This window comes from Vulpes lagopus, chromosome 14 (assembly GCF_018345385.1).
Source record: "Vulpes lagopus strain Blue_001 chromosome 14, ASM1834538v1, whole genome shotgun sequence".
NCBI classification, from domain to species: Eukaryota; Metazoa; Chordata; class Mammalia; order Carnivora; family Canidae; genus Vulpes; species Vulpes lagopus.
The window spans coordinates 17,390,237-17,409,168 of NC_054837.1; the positions used below are offsets into that span (position 1 = coordinate 17,390,237).

The 18,932-nt window shown below is 43.7% G+C and overlaps 1 protein-coding gene across 2 annotated transcripts in view; it reads right to left on the reverse strand.

The window, feature by feature from the left end:
• GRK3 (G protein-coupled receptor kinase 3) overlaps positions 1 to 18,540 on the reverse strand; it is a 127,201-nt gene extending 108,661 nt beyond the window's left edge. Inside the window, exon 1 of one of the 2 annotated variants that reach the window (XM_041728575.1) lies at positions 18,301 to 18,540. In XM_041728575.1, the coding sequence (XP_041584509.1) occupies positions 18,301 to 18,413 (113 nt within the window). In that variant the 5' untranslated portion in view covers positions 18,414 to 18,540. The remainder of the gene's footprint in view (positions 1 to 18,300) is intronic. The other variant, XM_041728576.1, reaches the window with a different exon arrangement.
• Positions 18,541 to 18,932: the final 392 nt, after the last annotated feature.

The window sequence follows — 18,932 nt, forward strand, 5'->3', positions numbered from 1 at the left end:
AATTTCATACCAAATGGTTAGAGATATGCCAACCTTACCTGTCATGACCCTTTGGGGTCCTGAGATATGTATACAAGGTAAGTATAATAAATTATTATATCATAATTTAAAATTTTTTTCTGGGGCACCTGGGTAGCTCAGTGGTTGAGCTCAGGGTGTGATCCTGTAGTCCTGGTATTGAGTCCCACATCAGGCTCCCTGCAAGGATCCTGCTTCTCCCTCTGCCTCTGTCTCTGCATCTCCCTGTGTCTCCCATGAATAAATAAATAAAATCTTTTAAAATAGTAATAATAGGGGATTCGTGGGTCTCAGAGGTTTAGCGCCTGCCTTCGGCCCAGGGCTTGATCCTGGAGTCCCAAGATCGAGTCCCGCGTTGGGCTCCCTGCATGGAGCCTGCTTCTCCCTCTGCCTGTGTCTCTGCCTCTCCCTCTCTCTCTCTCTCTCTCTCTCTCTCTCTGTCTTTCATGAATAAATTTTTTTAAATCTTAAAAAATAATAATAAAATAATTTTTTTTCTGCTACTAAAGTTCTTGAAATATCTGCTCTCTACTGGCCAACGACTAGGTAGGCTAAGTTATACCCGAACATCTTACTAGCACAGAAACTACAATATTTACGAGCTACTTAGCCAACTACCATTATTAAAAGCCTCTATATTCTCTAGGAGGTTTAATTCTGTTTTATTCCAATGTCCAAAACAAAATGCACTTAAAAAAACAAAAAACAAAATGCACTTAAACAAATATCTCTAATAATATATGAAGTATCACCTAAAGAAAAATGAGGATACATAAAGTATTTGTGAAGATAAAGCAAGATGATAAGAGACTGTTTTGTAAGAAACATGACACAAATGAGTGGTTACCATTACTGACCACCAAGAAACCCAAAAGATTTTTTTAAAGATGAGATGACTAAGCAGTCATACAAAGATTCAATTCCCCCAAAAGGAAATTGCTTTCTTTTATATGTAGTTACTAAATATTTTCCACTAACTGCTCATTAAACACCCAAAATAGAGCTACATTATCCAAAGTCACAATAAAAATTCTACCACTAGATTTAAAACCACTGAATTCTGATAGAATAGACGCTGACAGACTCTGAAGAGGTCTGTAAAAGTATCTGGTACGGTTTAATGTCAACTCTTCTCAAGGTTCCTCAGTTCACCAGATCTTTGGCAGGGAAGTCTTGCATATAATTTGCATAACATTAAACATTGCAGCATGAGGCAATCTACATTTAGACAATCACAACCCAATTAAGCTAAATGTGAATTTAAGTTCCTTTGTGTTTTTTTCTACAATATTTTGACAATCCATATCAGCTTTTTAATGCCTTTTTCTTTGCAATATATTACCTGCTATTAAAGTGACACTAAGGGACGCCTGGGTGGCTCAGCATCTGCCTTCGGCTCAGGGCGTGATCCTGGAGTTCCGGGATCGAGTCCTACATCAGGCTCCATGCATGGAGCCTGCTTCTCCCTCTGCCTGTGTCTCTGCCTCTCTCTCTCTGTCTCTCTCATGAACAAATAAATTTTTAAAAATCTTTAAAAAATAAAAAATAAAGTGACACTAAACATAACTTAATTTCACTGGTCAGAAAAAAAACCCATCATGTTAACAAACGTAATCCCTGGACAGATAAAATTAGAAGGATGAATGCCCTTATGGGGTTATCAGCTTACCTAATCAAAGTTACTAAAACGTCATGATTTAAACTATCCTTTCAAAAAAAAATAAAAATAATAAAAATAAAAATAAAAAAATAAATAAACTATCCTTTCAAATTAGTTACAATGATCATGTTGAAATCCATTCACTTTCACTTTTCAGAATACGTCTGAAGCAGCAACAACACACAAGCAGCTTCACTCTACAGCTAAGCATCAGAAGAGTGAGAGACAGAGGCCAGGTGAGTCTGTAACAGGGTCTGGAGCATCCTCCTGGTTTCCAAGAGCAATTTTCCACGCAATTATCTCAGTTACAAGATTCCAAGGGCCTCTAATTTTGCCCAACGTCCAAACTCCCTAGCATGTTACAGGGAGCATTTCCAAAGGGGCCCCAACCCACCTCATCAACCACCTCTTGCCACTGTCTTTCTCACAGAGCAGCCATGCTCGATTTTTTCACCAATGATTCTGTAAATGCCATTCCTTCTAATGCCTCTTTTTACATGAAAATCTCCTCCTTATCCTCCAAGATCCAAGTTGGGGTCACTGACACTGTAATGTCCTCCCCGACTCTTGCAAAGGTACATCACTTGGTTTCCGCTGCATATCGTGTGGCACTGCTGTATCACTCCCCGCCCCCCCCCCCCCTCCGCTCGTGTACTGTAAATGTCTCCGTATCTCCATCCTCTTGGAGAGGAAAAGGCAATGCATTCATCTGATCATGAAATCAGGGATGACCGAGGAGTAAACAGGAAGCCCCAATCCAATGTAGCAAATAAGCTTCAACAAGAGCTGCAGAGCCCAGTTCAACTGAAGTATAGACCCTGAGGGGCCACTAGCAAAGACAAAATGAGAGAAAAAGCAATGGGACCACCAGAGAAGAATCCTGTAAGTCATGTTGGCCCATACCAAATAACTGAACCAAATGGACAGAGGAGAGCAGCGATTAAAACACACATACGCACACACACACACACACACACACAAATGCCAGACCCCAAACAGCTTCCAGTTTTAGACTTCTTTATTTTTCTAATTATGTGAAAAGCATACCTACATTACCACCCATGAAATTTCATGGCTTTTTTTAAAGCAAACACTTCCTTTCCAATGACTGATAAATGACATTCTGTTTCTACCACTGGTAAAAATGCTGAGTCACTGGACACAAGTTGCAGTACTTCCTCGTCCCCCAAAAACCACCCAGCCCTACCATCCCCCCCTTCCCTGAGACAACGTGAACCAGTCTGGGACCTCAGGGCACAAGCACTGTCTGGTCTGGGCAAACAGATTCACAAACTAAAATATGCTCCACAGAAGATGAGCCAATGTAATTTTTCTGGACTTGTCTTTCAGTTTGGTGTATGTTTTCCAGAGAGACAGAGAGAGAGAGAGAGGTAGAGACACAGGGAGAGGGAGAAGCAGGCTCCATGCAGGGAGCCCGACGTGGGACTCGATCCAGGGTCTCCAGGATCAGGCCGTGGGCTGAAGGTAGATGCTCAACGGCTGAGCCACCCAGGCGCCCCTGTTTTCCATTGTCTTATGAGAACTCAGCATGATCATCTCATATCCACTAATCTTCTCCTTTAGAGGTTCCAGGTTTGAGGGTTGCTTACAAGAACCTTTATACTCCAGAGTTATAAAAATATATTTTCTCGTATCTTTAATATTTTTATGATTGCTCATTGAATACTCTGGAATTTACTTTTTGTACAACGTGTAGGGATTATAACTTTGATAGCCAGTGATCACACACCATTCTTTTACCACCGGACTCAAAATGTCACCATTACCCATGAACCAAATTCACATGAATATGTGTGCGTGTGTGTATACATAAACATATGTGTGCGAGCCTATGCCTGCACCAAAACCATAGTCGGAGTAGATTCCCCATTGTTTCATTTTTTTCAAAATGGGACTGGTTATTTTTGCTCATTCTTCTCTTCTAGATGAAGGGGAATCAGCTTTCAAGTTCCTTAAAAGTCTCGTTTGGATTTTGATTAAGATTGCCTTGGATTTAGAGATTCTTTTGAAGAGAACTGGTATCTTCGCACATTGCGGCTTCCTATCAAGAAATTACCTTGTAGCTCTCCATTTATCCAGGTTATCTTGTTTTTTATAAAGCTTTGTTTTTCTCCATACTGGGCTTGTCAGTAATTATTGTAGTTAGTGAGGTCTGGTTTAGAGCCACACATTAGAAAACACTTATTTTAAAATAATTATTTTGAAATGTTTTGACAAATTAATATTCAAATAATTTAAATATAGAAAGCATTAAAGTCATTTTAGTAAGAGAGTCTTCACATCACAGTTTCATTAGGTGCTGGAAGGATGTTTACAGGGGAGGTCATCGTAAATAGCAAAGGTTATTATTTTTTTTCCTGCTAAATTTAAACATCGGGATTATGATTTAAATGATGGTCATGAAGTTTAGTGAAGTCTTCTGTACTCAGGTGGAGGAGGTAAGTGGATATAGTTTCCTAAACTTTCATTTCTTACTATGCTTTCTCTCTTAGAAATCCTACTGCTGGTTCTCCCCCCACCCCGCCCTTCATCGTTCCTCAGGTCAACAGGTTGTAAATCTGTCCACACCACTTGGATTAGTCAGGACTCTGGTTGCAAGGGAATTGACTTAAAACTCTACCCACATCTTTGCAATTGGTGTCAAAGAGTCTCTTTCTGAGTCACCTACTGTGGTTTCCAAAAAAGCACATCATCCTCCCCCACCCCAAGCCTAAGTTGTTAGAGGTGCAGCACATCTTGCACCTGTGTGCACACTACCACAGGAGTTTATAGCCTAAGTCACCAAGGCTCTTGCCTATGACATGGGGTCTGCCGAGGGTTCCAGCAGCCCTGCAAGCATAGAGGCAATCTTTGGGCCTAGCCAGCTAATTTGTTTTAAAAAATCATTATAAAAATATTCAAACATGCAAAAGAGTATAGGAGAGTGAGCCCCCATAACTATCCTCCAACACCTCCCCTAATGGCTATCAAGGTTTTTAGCCTGCTACTTTTATCCTCACCCTGACTTTCCCCTCAGTTTTTAAAGTAGTTTCAAGCTTGAATCTCCTATTGCATGTCATTCTACCCTTATGACAGTTTGTATTTCTAAAAATCAGGGAGAGTTTCCTTACATAAACACAATCTATTATTACTCCCCAACCTTGCCCTCCACCCCGCGGAAATAACTCCTACAGATCTACTACCCAGTTTCCATTCAAATTTCCGTGATTCTTTCAGAGGTGTCTTTTGAGCCAGGATCTAATCTAATCTCATCAAGATCACACCTTCATTGGACTGTTCTGTCTCTTCAATCTGTTTGAATCTAGAGCATCCCCCTCTCTCCACCACCCACTTTTTATCGTCACACCAAGTGACTTGCTGAGGACACCAAGATAGCGGTCTGGAGGAGGGCTCCCATTCTGGATTTATCTGTTTGCTTCCTCCTAAGGCCGATCTGTTCCTCTAGCTCCATTTTTCCTGCAGGCTCAAAGTATACCTCTAGAGACAGGATTATATTTGAGTCCAATGTCTGGAGGTAAGAATGGTCTTGGTACTTCATATTTGCCTCACCTAGAAAGGTAGTTATTTCCTCTCAGTGATGTGAAAATTACTTAGAAAACAGAGTTGGTGATAGTCTGATTTCTCCTTTTCAAATTCCCCATGACATTTCAATTAGTGGCTTCATACTCTGATACTGTGATGACCTTTGCTTACATCAACACTTTTATTAAGAGCTGCTAAATGGTGTATCTTCTAACTACATGATTCCTGCCACCTGCTGCAATTTTTCTGTAAGGGAATCCCATCAAGTAGGACTTTCTTATGACCTTCAGATGTAGCTTTTACAGGAAAAGTGAAAAAAAAAAGTGCTAAATTCTTTACCTTTTTGATTGCCACTTTTCAGGGACAGAGTTGGTACCATATTTCCACTACCAGTGGTGATCAATAAGGTATTCTGTTTTCATCTGTGTTGTTTGGGGGGCTCTCTTTCAGATATCAGGGATACATTAGCTTCCTCCTGCTGCTCTAACAAAGTATCTCAAATTTGGGGACTTCAAACAACAGAAATATATTATCTCACAGATCTGCAGGTCAGAAGTCTGGAATGGGTCTTCCTAGGCTAAGATCAAAGTGCCAGCACAGCTTTGTTCCTATGGAAGGCTCTAGGGGAGCATTCATCTCCTTATTTTTGCAGGCTTCTAGAAGCCACCCACATTCTTTGGTCCATAACCTCATTCTACTGTCAAAGCCAGTAAATGGCAGATACTCCTTCTCACTTAACCTCACTCTGACTCTGACTCGCCTCCCTTACTTGCAATGGTTCTGGGCACAGCCAGGTAACTCAGGGTAATAATCTCAGGATAATAATCTCTTTATCTTAAAGTCTGCACGTCAGCGGCCTGAACTACATCTGCATCTTTAATACTTTCTTGCCATGTAATGTTCACATACTCACAGGTTCTGGGGACTAGGTCGTGGATATTGAGGGGAGGGCTGTTTTTCTGCCCACCACAAGGGTATGAATATATTCAGAGTATTTTAATCAACTGCAGCCATGTTCTTATGATAGTCACATTGTCCCGCCTTTGGCCAGTGAGGACCCTTATTCCAGCCTCTGCACTTGTTAGATCTGGTGCCACCCCAAGTCTTGGATGGCTCCTTTTCCTGATACAATATATATCAGACATTCCAGGCTTCTCTTGCCCAGCCCCTGCCCATACCCAGGTGTGTTTGTGTAGGGTACCCACTGCGACAAGACAGCAGTTGTCTCTCAGGCTTTTCCATGGCTGGAGCTGAGACTTACGTATATGTCATAAGACACCCTCCAAAAAAACAATTCATGAATATAAAATTACTTTCTAATTTGAACTTAACCTTACAGGGTTTTTACTTAGGTCTTGTCTTGTACTCCTGTATCTCTTCATTTACATTTAAAATCTTGGTTCTTATTACCCGGCTATATTTATATAGTCTATATGAAATGATTTTAAATTAACAATAACATTAACACTTCTGAATGCAACCCTATTTATCCTTAAAACATACAGGATAATTTGGCATCATCCTGCAAAACTGAAAATGCCCCTCTCTTATTTCTAGAGGTCTATCCTACAGGCCCAAACATACCCAGGTCAGAATGTTCACTGCCATGGTGCTTGTGATTAAGAACACAGGGTTAGGTAAACAACGGTTTTATGATACATCATGCAGCAATTCCAAAGACTGAGAAGCCTCTCCATGTCACCAACGAGACAAGCTGAACATGTCTCAGAAGGTATAGAGGGCAAGTTGTAAAGGGACTCACTATTGTGTTCCTGACAAACACAACTCCATCCCAGGTGGGGGCCAACAACCTTTCTATGTGAAGGTTAAATGTGCAACCTGCTTCGTTCATTTCCTATCACCATTTAGAAGGTACTGCTAACAATGTTAACAAGAAAAACCCCTTCCATATCTAGAGTAAAGTGACAAATAGGTTCAAACCAAGGATACCCATGCACCTGCTGGTGGGCAGAAAGAAAAAGGATTTCACTTTTTGTTTTTTAAGATAAAGGTACATGTGTAATTACAAAAAGATGTCTGGGGTCAGAAAACATGAAGAACTTTTGACATGTAGCTTTTCTCAATTTATAACACTGCCATCATAAATGATAACTAATTCCATTACTGAACATGAAATTTATGACATCTTATCTTTTAAGGAATTACTCATATATTTATTATTAAATCAACATCTCCAATGAAATTATATGTGAGCTACTGGATGGATTACCTTATCAGATAACCCTTACTGGATGAAGACAATTCATTTTCAAATTGTGTTGGTAATATCTGAAATCGACACTGTTCTTCTACCCAAATCTAAGACCTTTCTTTTCTTATATGATTCATGTGGCAAAAGATAGTCTGTAGGTGTCTATTAAAATGCAGAGTTTTGAACTTTGCTATCAATGTGATATTGAACAATTAGTTTCTCCCTGAACCTGAGTTTCTTCCTTCTATAGGAGATGATGAGTACTGTAGAGTCATTTCCAAGAATCTGAAAATAAGGAAGAAAGCTGGCCCTTGGAAAGTAAAGAATTTTACATCAATACGTAACACAAAGGGCAGAGAAATGCCAAAGTCTCCAGGGCTGGCTGGCACTGGCTGGGGCTTCAGTAACTTCAGTATTGTCAGATCTAGAGGAGGTCTGCCCCACAGTGAGAACAGGAAACAGGGTAATATGGAAGGGCAGGTCATCCCAAAAGCCATCAGTGCCAGGGAATTCAAGTACTTCACACCTAGCATAAAACCACTCCATGGAGAAATGACTTGGTCCAGCTACCACAACTGATGAGCCTAAGGCTAAGCCTTCTGACATATCCAACCATGAGCTCATGACGGCTGCGCTACCCTCGGAGGGCCACTACACTTCCAGGAGGGAAACCCCCAGGAGAAAATGCTCTAGTCACGCAGCCTTTGGGCAGCTGGGCTCCTAGGAGATTAGTGCTAAGTGTAAAGTAGTAAATTTGATATTCTAGGTAGTTTGACTTTTCAGATAAATCTACTAGGTGAATAGTGCATTCTGGGGAGTGGGGGCCTCTAGCTTCATCAGATTCTCAAAAGGGTCTTTAACTATATAAGAACCACTATGCAAGAGGAGAAATATGGGTCAGGCAGACTTGGGTGATTGACATGAATTTTACTATAAGAGACAGATGTGCTCAATACAGCAATAAAATCTAGTTTCTGGGTCTGAATGGCTGAGGGCCACCCCAGACACCACATGTCTAAGGAAACAGCCAGTTTTCCTCAAGTAGACAAAATAGACCTTTCAATACAGTGGACAAGTCTGGAACATTTTTCTTTTTTAAATTTCTACCTACTACGGAGGATAACTGTAAAAACTAAAAAGAATATATACATGTAAAATTATAAAGCACTGCATACAAGTATCAGTAAGGTTCCTTTTTTTACCCTCTATCCAACTCTATCACATAAATACAAAATAAATAATCTGATGTCACTCATATACACATGCAGATCTAAATATTAAGTACAACAAGTGGATCTCCACTGTGATTTCAGTACTGACCCAAGTCATGCCCCAGTTCTGGAGAGAGCTTCCAAAGAGGAGAAGGTTGGAATCAATGAGGCACTTCCAACGAGTGTTGCTATTTCCATCTATTCCACCATCACAGAATCTACCCCCTAGATCCCTAGATGGTCAGAAAATAATCATAAACCACAATGCTTGACCTAAAACTCTAATCTCACATGAAGGAATTTCCACCATCTACTTCATTAAACTTTCCAGCACAAAATGGTCAGGAAAAAAAATAAGCTTTTCTTATATCATAACCTGATTTTCTTTTTAATAATTTGAACACCCATTCCCCATTAAGCAGGGCACTTTTTAAAAGACTGAAACACAGAGACACTGACTAGTTTTCCTTATGGAATAAAAAACTAAGCAACTGACTGAAGCCTAAGACAACTCTGACCCCAAAAACTGTCACACTTCTTTGAGGAGAGGGGGGAAGGTCATGAACCTAAGTATCCCCTCTCATTCATGACTTAGAAACTGCTAATAATGTGCAGAAAAAACCTTCTCTTTCTAGGCCAATTCTAGTTGGGACATTTTACATAAATAGTAAGCTCTCCTCTGCTGCTGGTGGCAACCAAAGAGAAGGAAACAGGTCCTAAATGGAGCACAGAAGACTGCACAAAAGCTTTATACTCTATACTTAATGTTGTTATAACAAATGACACAGCATAATTAAGATGTCATTATAAGAAAAGTAGTAGTAAACATAGTAAAGAAAAGAATGACCAATTAAAGCTGAGTATTAAAAGCCCTTGACCTTGCCTGTTAGGGTTAGTTCTGTTTCTAAATGGAGTACAGACATCGCGCTTACCACCACCTCCCAACCAAATAGCAAAAGTCTCATATTCTTAAAAGAAGATACATCTGAAATGTCATCTCAGCTTTAGATATCCACAATGCAAAATGAAAGCCTGCAGTCCTCAACAGCTGTGTAAATGCCTTCCCATGTAACCTCTAGTTCATTTTTAACTTAAGCCCTTATCAAACGCAACGCAGATAGAGAACATTTAGAGGAACCTGAAAATATAACCAGAGTGATCTTTCTAGACAGATGATAAAGGACAATGGACTGACTTAATGACACAAAGCACAAATACTGAGAGTGTGTCCTTCAGTCAAGTGTCACTGCCGAACATGAAAACGCTGCCTTCCCCAGCAAATTCCTAATGGAGTTATAGGTGTAAGTTTTTGAATATATGAAACATAAGGCCTCAAATCCTCAGAAAAAGACTTTTTCAGCATAATTAAAGCTCATTCTCTTCCTAAAACATTTTAGCCTCTACTTATCTAAGAAGTAAAAAGGGCCTGGATTTTCTTAGCCCTCGGCCAGTGGCAGTCACTATCATAATTTACATGTAACACAACCTGGCTTCCACATTCTGACTAATGGAAATGTTAATCCCCTAATCAACCTCATGTAATGAATTTTAAATCATTGGAGGAACCAAATATCTTCTCCCCATAATGGAACTTTAGAGGAACTCAAACATACACATGAAGTAAGATTTTTCACTAGGTTTGCCATCACTGAATTAATTATAGGTATCTTTTTAGTCTTTGTAAATTTTAATATTCTTGTTTAGCCAGGAAATGTTCAGACTGATGAGCACAGATTATACAGAGCACATGCAGACTTTAGCTGGATTTGGGAAGTGACTAAAGGAACTGGGGGACAGCTTCCAGTGAAAGCCACTGCAGGATAGGGGAGCTGTCTTTAGATATTGGAAAACCTGTCATTTTTACAGGGGATTAAATTTGTTCTGCACAACCACATGGAACAGCAAAAGATCAGCGCATAGAATGAATTGGAAGAGAGCTTTCCAACACCACAGAGCTTCCAAAGATGCTCCTCAAAGATGACCCTGCCTAGACGTCAGACAAGGAAGTCACCCATCCAATGCATGACTAAATTGGATGCCCTCCAAGATCTTTCCAAACATGAGATACTACAATGTTATGTTATTAATATGCAATCTGTTAATGTCTAAGGAATACTGAAATGAATCACCTTATGCTCAGTACACGGGAGCCAGCTGCTTGTAGGCTATGCTTTTTGGTTCATTTTACTGAAGCAAAGACCTCCAAAGAATAAGCTAACTCTCCTAATTGCTTAGTTATCTATATTTAAGAGCAGCATGCTTGTGAACTCTATGTACTAAAGCCAACATAGCCCCAAGCCTGATGGATAGATGATGGATGAAAGGAAGGAAGAAGAAGGATGGATGTGACAGAAGAATGGATGGAAGGATGGATGGGTGGATGGAAGGATGGATGGGTGGATGGAAGAATGGAAGGATAGATGGATGGAAGGATAGATGGATAAAACAAAGGAAGGAAGAATGGATGGAAGGAAGGATGGATGAAAGTATGGATGGGTAGGTGGGTAGATGGAAGAAGTAAGAAAAAGGGAGGGTAGAGGGGAAAAAAGGGGGAGAGGGAGAAAAAAAAGAAAAAGAACCGAGTAAGGCACCATGTGTACAAGGTTCTGGATACCCAGTACCACCAAAAAGCCAGAGGAAAAAAACTAAGAAGAAATCTGGAAATTCACTTATTTATATGTCTAAGGGCCAACATTTGCTCTTTGCTGCCTGAGCCAACAAACCAGCTTTTCAGAAGTCCTGTCTCCCAAGCCTGCTTTCCCAGAGCACATGGCACAAGGGGCTCCATGCAATGCTGCTTTATATCTGCTACTATTTTGTACTTAAGGTATCACATTTTGTGCTACATATAATCCCTACAGCAACCACCTACAGTATAATAAAAAATATATATCACCTTTTAATACTTCATCTAATCCTTTTCTGAGTTATCACTGTTTGAAATTAATGTTCTCTCATTTAAAAATATATTGTAAGGATAGAAAATGCTCACAAAAGACAGATGGGGAGGGGCATTTCCTGATCAGAAATTAATAGATATCATATTGTATAGAGAGGGAAAACTAAATATAGTGAATGTAAGCGTCTTACCAAGGGCCAGAGGCAAGTTGCCAGTGAAATCAGCCCAGAGCTCCTGGTTCCAGATCTAGAACTTTACCAGAGTATGGCAGGTAGTAGAGAGAATCCAGAGATGAAACAGGTGATCTTCCTCAAGTTTACTAAGGATGAAGCTCTGGCCCAGGTACTTTCATATAATCACCTCTTCCTACCCCTGAAGCCCTGGAAGAAGGAAATGGCAGCAAACGAGCACAGGTCCAAGGCTAGGTCCAGGCTGTCACAAAACACCCATCACAGAGCAAATGAACCATAAAGAGATTTTCACTGTTCTCTCTGTAATGCCCTATCTAGACAGTACTACAATCGGCAGATGCCCCATGCTAAAGTTGAAGCACAGATGACCCAAAAGAAGACTTACAGAATTAGAAGAAATACTTACAGGATATGGGGAGCCAAGGTATTACTTCTCCCCCTGCATTTTATTTTAGACCCACGGAAGAATCAAGAAAGGTCCAGCAGTCGTAAGTGCTGATCAAAGACAAAAACCAAGAAGAACAACAATGTGAGCAACAGGAGGAACAGAAGCAGGTGCAGGGACACCCAGCCTGGTCAGCACGCAGGTTTCTAAACATACAAATGATTTCACAACAACAGAGTGAAAGTCGCCCAGTCCATGGTCTCCATTCCCCCACTGCCAACGTCCAGAAAAGGACAAGAACAGACGAGACCACCCCACACACACAACCCATTTTCATCAAAATTTTCACCATTCTTCAAACACTCAGTTTATAAACAAAGGAGGACTGTTTGAACGAGAAAGTGATTTTTTTATTACAAAGAAAGCCAAAAATATTGTTTTACCCCTTGACCCTTTTCCCCAAAATGGAAATATCTGCGCAGCGGGGAGGGGCGGGAGGGAGAGGTGGAGGGAGACAGGGTCTGCTCTTTTCTCCATTAGTAACTCACGTAGAAGTCCTGTTTGGGGTGGAAAGAGTCAGGGTGGGGGTAAGCTGAGGCAGTCTAGTCTACAAATTTCTCAGCAGCAAGGTTGCACTTCTTGTGTGGAACACAACAGGCATTTAACCCTCAAGCTCCTCATGGGAAATAAGGAAGAAACTGCTTATTCACTTAGTCATAATTACAGCTTTCCCGGGTCCCAGAGGAATAGTTGTTCTCCTTCAGTCTCTGAGGATGGTCCTGACTTTTCAAACGCTGCACCAGCAGCTCATAGACACGGCCTGTAAAATATATTCTCCCCAAATGAGAAAGTATCACTGTGTCATCTGTTCCTTGCAAAAGAAGAGGTGATGTGGGGCGGGGCGGGGGGGGGTGGGGGTGGCTCCTTATTCCTGTTGGCCCAACAGGCACAGCAAAGAAGAAAGAACCCGGATTCTGGGAAACCAGGGTCAGACTATGCCTCAGCTGCTTTCGGCTGTCACCTGGGCAGAGTTCTTAACAGTCCGGGGAAGGCTGACGCTACTTACCAGGCGACGCTATCATGCAGAACAAATGCACTCATCATGCAGAGTGCCCAGGAGAGTGTAAGCTCTCAATAAGTGGTAGCTGTTCTATTCCTAGTTCATGAAAGTAAAACTTCTCTTTCCCTTATCAGGGCTATGGAGACCCCAGGCATCCTGCTCTCCACTACTCTGCGTTTCCTACTCTGCTTTGCCACCCGCTGTCAGATAAAGACCTACACTTCCCTGCTTCAAGCCTTGACGCCCTATCCAACAGTTCTAGTCTTGTCCAAAACAGATGTTTGGCAAAGCCAAATTCAGCATGCTGAAAAGCACTTTAAGACACTGCCTCTAAGAACACACTGCGTATAAAAACCGGGGCTGCCTGAACCTCAAAGAGATCTACTGGGCTCTCGATCCAAAACATTTCACAATCCTTGACTTTGGGCAGCTAGTTCTACGTCCAACATTGATTGCACTGGAACATCTATTTCTAAGAATTGACAACTACGCACAGCACTTGAATCTTCAAGTCACTGGCACAAATTGACTCTGAACCAAGAATGAAATAATAACCGAAAGGTCAGAACAAATTACATTTTGCATGTGTACCTTAGGTTGCCACCACTTTATACATAAAAATACTCCCTAGTGATGACAAAGACCATTTTTTTCCTGAAGGCTGTTCATTGTTTCCACATTGACTTTTCAGTTCAAAGTTGGGGGATGGGGGACACACAGGCATAGAATCCCCTACAACCAAAACAGAGAGGAATGGCTCACAGCCATCACCCACCACTCACGGATCAGAGTTAGGGAACTTACTGAAGAAACTCCAGTCCCAAAAAAGAAGAAAACTGAGCTACTTTTCAAGATCAATTCCATTTGATAGTTTTACAAATAGGAAGATGCAATATTATCATGTTACTGTATATACTCTGGGCTAGATAGCTCCTCAAAGGGAGTAACTAACAAATTATTATAAAACACTGAGCAAACATAATGAGTTATGATGATAGAATAGTAAAAGCCATCGAAATGCTACTTGCCCATGGCCAAATAGAATATTCAAGAAATTGCATTTTAAAGTAAACATCTTTCTTGGGTCAACTGTGTATTTCCCTCTAGACTACATGAGCCCCTTGCTGGACAGGGCCGTGGTCCGGTCCATCACGGTATCCCGATGACTGGCTTGGAGAAACGGCTCTACAACCACCTTCAGAAGTAATGTAAAAAAAGGTGTCACAGGTGTCCTTAAGGATACTCTAAATGCTCCAGGAAAGTTACAAAGAATCTGGCAGATGTTATTCTCAGAACTGCCTTTCATATTGTATGTATGAATACTTTGGAAGTACAGGCTTTGCAATCAATGATCTCAAACTGTCAATGTCCCCTAAACGGACATAGGTGCAGGGAAAGGGTCAAGTTCATGTTACTCAACCTCTTTCGACTCACTGCAACTACAAGTCAACTGAATTTCAGTCTGTTTGGAAAAGGTTAAGCAGGCTAATGAGCCTGAAGTAAAAATGTTCTCGATGATCCATGGCTTTAAGATGCTGGCCCTCTGAAGGCCTGAGCTTATGAATTAGACACTATCAAATAAAAGGACTTCTCTAACGTGGAATATGGCCATTCGCATGCACAACCGAATGCTCATGTTTCTAACCGGGCCTGCACTGTGAACCCCTGGGTCACGGTTCAGTATTCCCAACAGACCCCATTATCAGCTATATTAGCTCAACAAATGTTTCAGTAAACTGAAGCAGCTATGTAATCTGAACAAATAGTCAGCTATTACGGGATTTACACTCATTGGCTCGTTAATTAAATAATGTGTCAACATAACAAAATGGTTGCCTCTCGCTATCTCAGAGGAGCAAAATCTCCCCAGGGCAGAATGTTCCATCTTCTGAGATTCTCCTATAATAGGCAGGGGACAGCAGACCCAATGTTTCACTTAAATTAGCTAGAGATTATATAGTCCTGTTGCTTTTCTGGTTTAAAACTGCGTAAGAAGCAAAGCAATTTAAATAAGGAAGTGCACAGAACACTACGGTGATTTCAAATAATCGGGCTGGAAAGAAAAAGTCACTAGTGATGGGCCAATGGCAAGGGTTATGCTCCTGAATGAGATACTAAAAATACAAATCTAAACATCTTTTTCAAGAACACCAAAGACCGGTGATCACATGCTTCACTCCAAAATGCGGCTGAAATAGAAACTCTTGTCAGAAAACATTTGACCACTATCCTTTACCAACAGAGGCGAATCATACTACTCTTTCCAGCCACTATGAAAATTAACTTTCTTACCATATTGAGAAATCCCCCAACCACCCACCCCTACCCCAAAATCCAGGAGGCAGGCCAATACCTGCCATCCAGTTAGTGGTAGATAAAAACCTGCAAGATGTTTGACTTAATAATCTCAATGTAACAGAATCCTAACAGAAGAGCACAAGGAGTGGCTGTTACTCTGTAAATGGTCACATTACAACACTAAAGCCAAAGCCACCGAGATAAATACAAAACAAATTAGAACCCTTGGAGAAGGTTCCAATAGCCTAATTTAAGAGTCTATTTAAAATAAAATAGCAACAGAATAATTACTAAGAGCTGTTTCCTAAAATTACCCTCCTCTTGATATTTCTCAATTCTAAAATGTCATGAGAAATATGTTCACCATCTTCCAGTTCTGCCTTAAAACAAAGCGTTACCAAAGAATACCACTGAAAAACAGAGGCATTCATACAAGGAAGTGAATACCCTAAACATATAAGTATGTTCTCAAGAGGGACACTAAAAAAGCAGAAGTCACATTAAGTTCAAAACACCAAAAAACAAAACAAAAAACCAGAAGTTCCTAATCTTAATATTATATATTGCTCCCGCAAAACTGCCTATGAGTTAAGATTTGTCTATTTTATATAGAGAGACTCCATATATTTAGGACTCCCTGCTCTTCAGGAAGAGTAGAAAAAGCAAAAGAAAAAGGAATTAAGCACTGTATACCACATTTATAAAAGTGCAGTTTCTTAAAAATGAAATTCAGATTTGGTCTGGGGGTTCTTGTTTTATTTAGCTTCCCTTTTGCCAGAAACTTTAAACAGCACTGATTTTCAATGAGATTCGGGTACATTAGACTCTGGAATAGGAGTGTTAATTTCATAATACTCCAAAAGGTCTGTACTCGTCTCTGACTTTCCCTGCTAGACATTCCTTATCAAACAGCAAACCCTGCAAACCCAACAAGATGCATGGGCTAACAAAAAAGGGCAAGCAAGCCAAAAATACCTAGCACGTGTTCATTTACACAATTTGGCTTTTCACAACAAATAAACTGAAAGGGACTGATATTTTCTCTTATGGCTCATGACCATGAACGGGCTTGTAAAAATTATCTGGTGATCACTTAGCATTAAAAGAAAGATTTTTTTTCTTATGTCAAGGTAACAATTTAAGCAATCTTGGGTGTATACACCTTGAAACACAGATGCTTTCAATGGAGAACAGCTTTGATTTAGATTCTAATATTTTACAAAATTGCATGGTTTCAAATTCACCATAAAGAAGATGCCTCTATTTTATCATCAGTTCTACCAAGAGCTATTTAGCACGTTTACTGTGCAACTCATGGTGGTGTTACTTAGAAAAGAAGCTGGGGGGGGGGGGGGGATCCAGCCCTAATCCTTTGATATACTATTTGAAACTCTATTAATCTGATGAATGATCTTCTCTGGGGTGGTGCTAATGACATGAACCACTGAAGTCTTTAACTAGTTCCATCAATAATAAGTCATTTTCGAGATAAGATTACAACTGGGTATGGCCCTCACCAAACCCTTTGCCAATTCAATCGGGCCCTTCCTTGGTCATTTAAACAACGAATTCCTGTTTGGAATCAACCTATTCAATGTGCGTGTAAAAGGAAACCCACTTCAACCTTTTAACAAAGTACCACCAGGGGATCTGCAAGTTGAGGAAAGTCGCTGGGGTGATACACTTAGCACCAAAAAGAAAACTGTGTGGGTCACCAGCCACTCATCATTGTGTGGGGGCACGAAAGAGGGAAGGAAAGGAGGATAGGAAGAGGAATAGACTGGACCCCAAAGGCAGCAAGCACTGAAAACTGCACTTTAAGTACCTGGGACAAAAAGGCAAGGAGTCGGCACTTCCCAGCTAAGGAGGCCCCGGGGGAGCTGAGAAGAGGATGCAGTTGGCAACAGGGGCAGCAGAGAAGGAACGACCAGAATGCAGCACAAGGGAGCCACAGGCATGGGGCAGCAGGGACCCATAATAATGGGGCTGGAGGTGTGATGGACATGGGTCAGCAGGGACAGGGATGGGGCTGAAGGGCAGGAATGGGGCAGGAGGGACCCATAAGGATGGCGCTGGAGGAACAGGGATGGGGCAGGAGGGACCCATAAGGATGGCGCTGGAGGGGCAGGGATGGGGCTGGAGGGACAGGGATGGGGCAAAAGGGACAGGGATGGGGCAGGAGGGACAGGGATGGGACAGGAGGGCAGGCAGGCAGGCGCGGGGCAGCAGGGACCCATAAGGATGGGTCTGGAAGGGCAGGAATGGGGCTGGAGGGCAGGCAGGCACGGGGCAGCAGGGACCCATAAGGATGGGGCTGAGGGACAGGGATGGGGCTGAAGGGACCCATAAGGATGGGGCTGGAGGGGCAGGGATGGGGCAGGAGGGACAGGGATGGGGCTGAAGCGACCCATAAGGATGGGGCTGGAGGGGCAGGGATGCGGCAGGAGGGCAGGCAGGCGCGGGGCAGGAGCGAGCCTCGGCAGAGCGGCGCTGACGACCCCGAGGAGGGCGCTCACCCCCACAGGGAAGGCACAGGAGGGAGAGGGCGACGGGGACGGAGCTGGTCCAGCCAACTCGCAGCCACATCCCGGCAGCCCGAGGCTCGGGCGCTCCCGCGCTCCGCGTGCGGCCCCGGGCACCCTGGGGCGCTCTCAGCCGGAGCGCCCCCAACAGCCCTCCGAGACCCATTTCAGAGACGGGAACGGCGAGGCCGGGCGGGGGGCCGCGGCCGAGGCGGAGCGCCCGACCCTCCCGGACGCAGGGGGTCGCTGGCGGCCGCGGGGGGCGGCTGCGCGGGGGGCGGCGCGGGCCGGCGGCCGGTACCTGGGCTCGGGCAGCACGATCTTCTTACTGGCGCGGGCGGCCGGGGTCGCCTTGCTCTTCTCCATCGCCATCAGGTAGCTGACATCGGCCAGCACGGCCTCCAGGTCCGCCATGTTGGCGAGCGGCGGCGGCGGCGGCGGCGGCGGCGGCTCCTCGGGACCCGGACGGGACGCGCTCCCGCCGCCGCCGCCCGCCGCGCCCCGACGTGGGGGGGCCGCCCCGGGGCAGCCCCCCCGCGCGCTCCCGCGCCCCCGCGCGCGCCCCCGCGCCCCGCGCGCGCCGCAGCCTCGCGCCCGCCGGGGTCGCCGCGCGCCGCCCCGCCCCCGCGCGCGCCCCCGCCCCGCGCACGCGCACGCGCGCCCCCGCGCACGCGCCCCCGCCCCCGCCCCCAGCCCCTCCCTCCGGGGGTCGGCGGGGAGCGCGCCCGGAGGTCGGAGCCCCTGTGCGCGCGGGCGGAGCTGCCCCGCCGGCCCACCCCTGGTCTCCTGACCGCGTGCCCGCGGGCACGGGCCCGCCCTCGCCGCGGGGCGGCCACGGGGGACTTCCTCCCGTCCTCCCCCCTCCTCCTCCTCCCCCTCCGGCCCCTCCCCTCACCCCCTGCGCTTCCCGCCCCCGCCCCCGCCCCGCCAGGG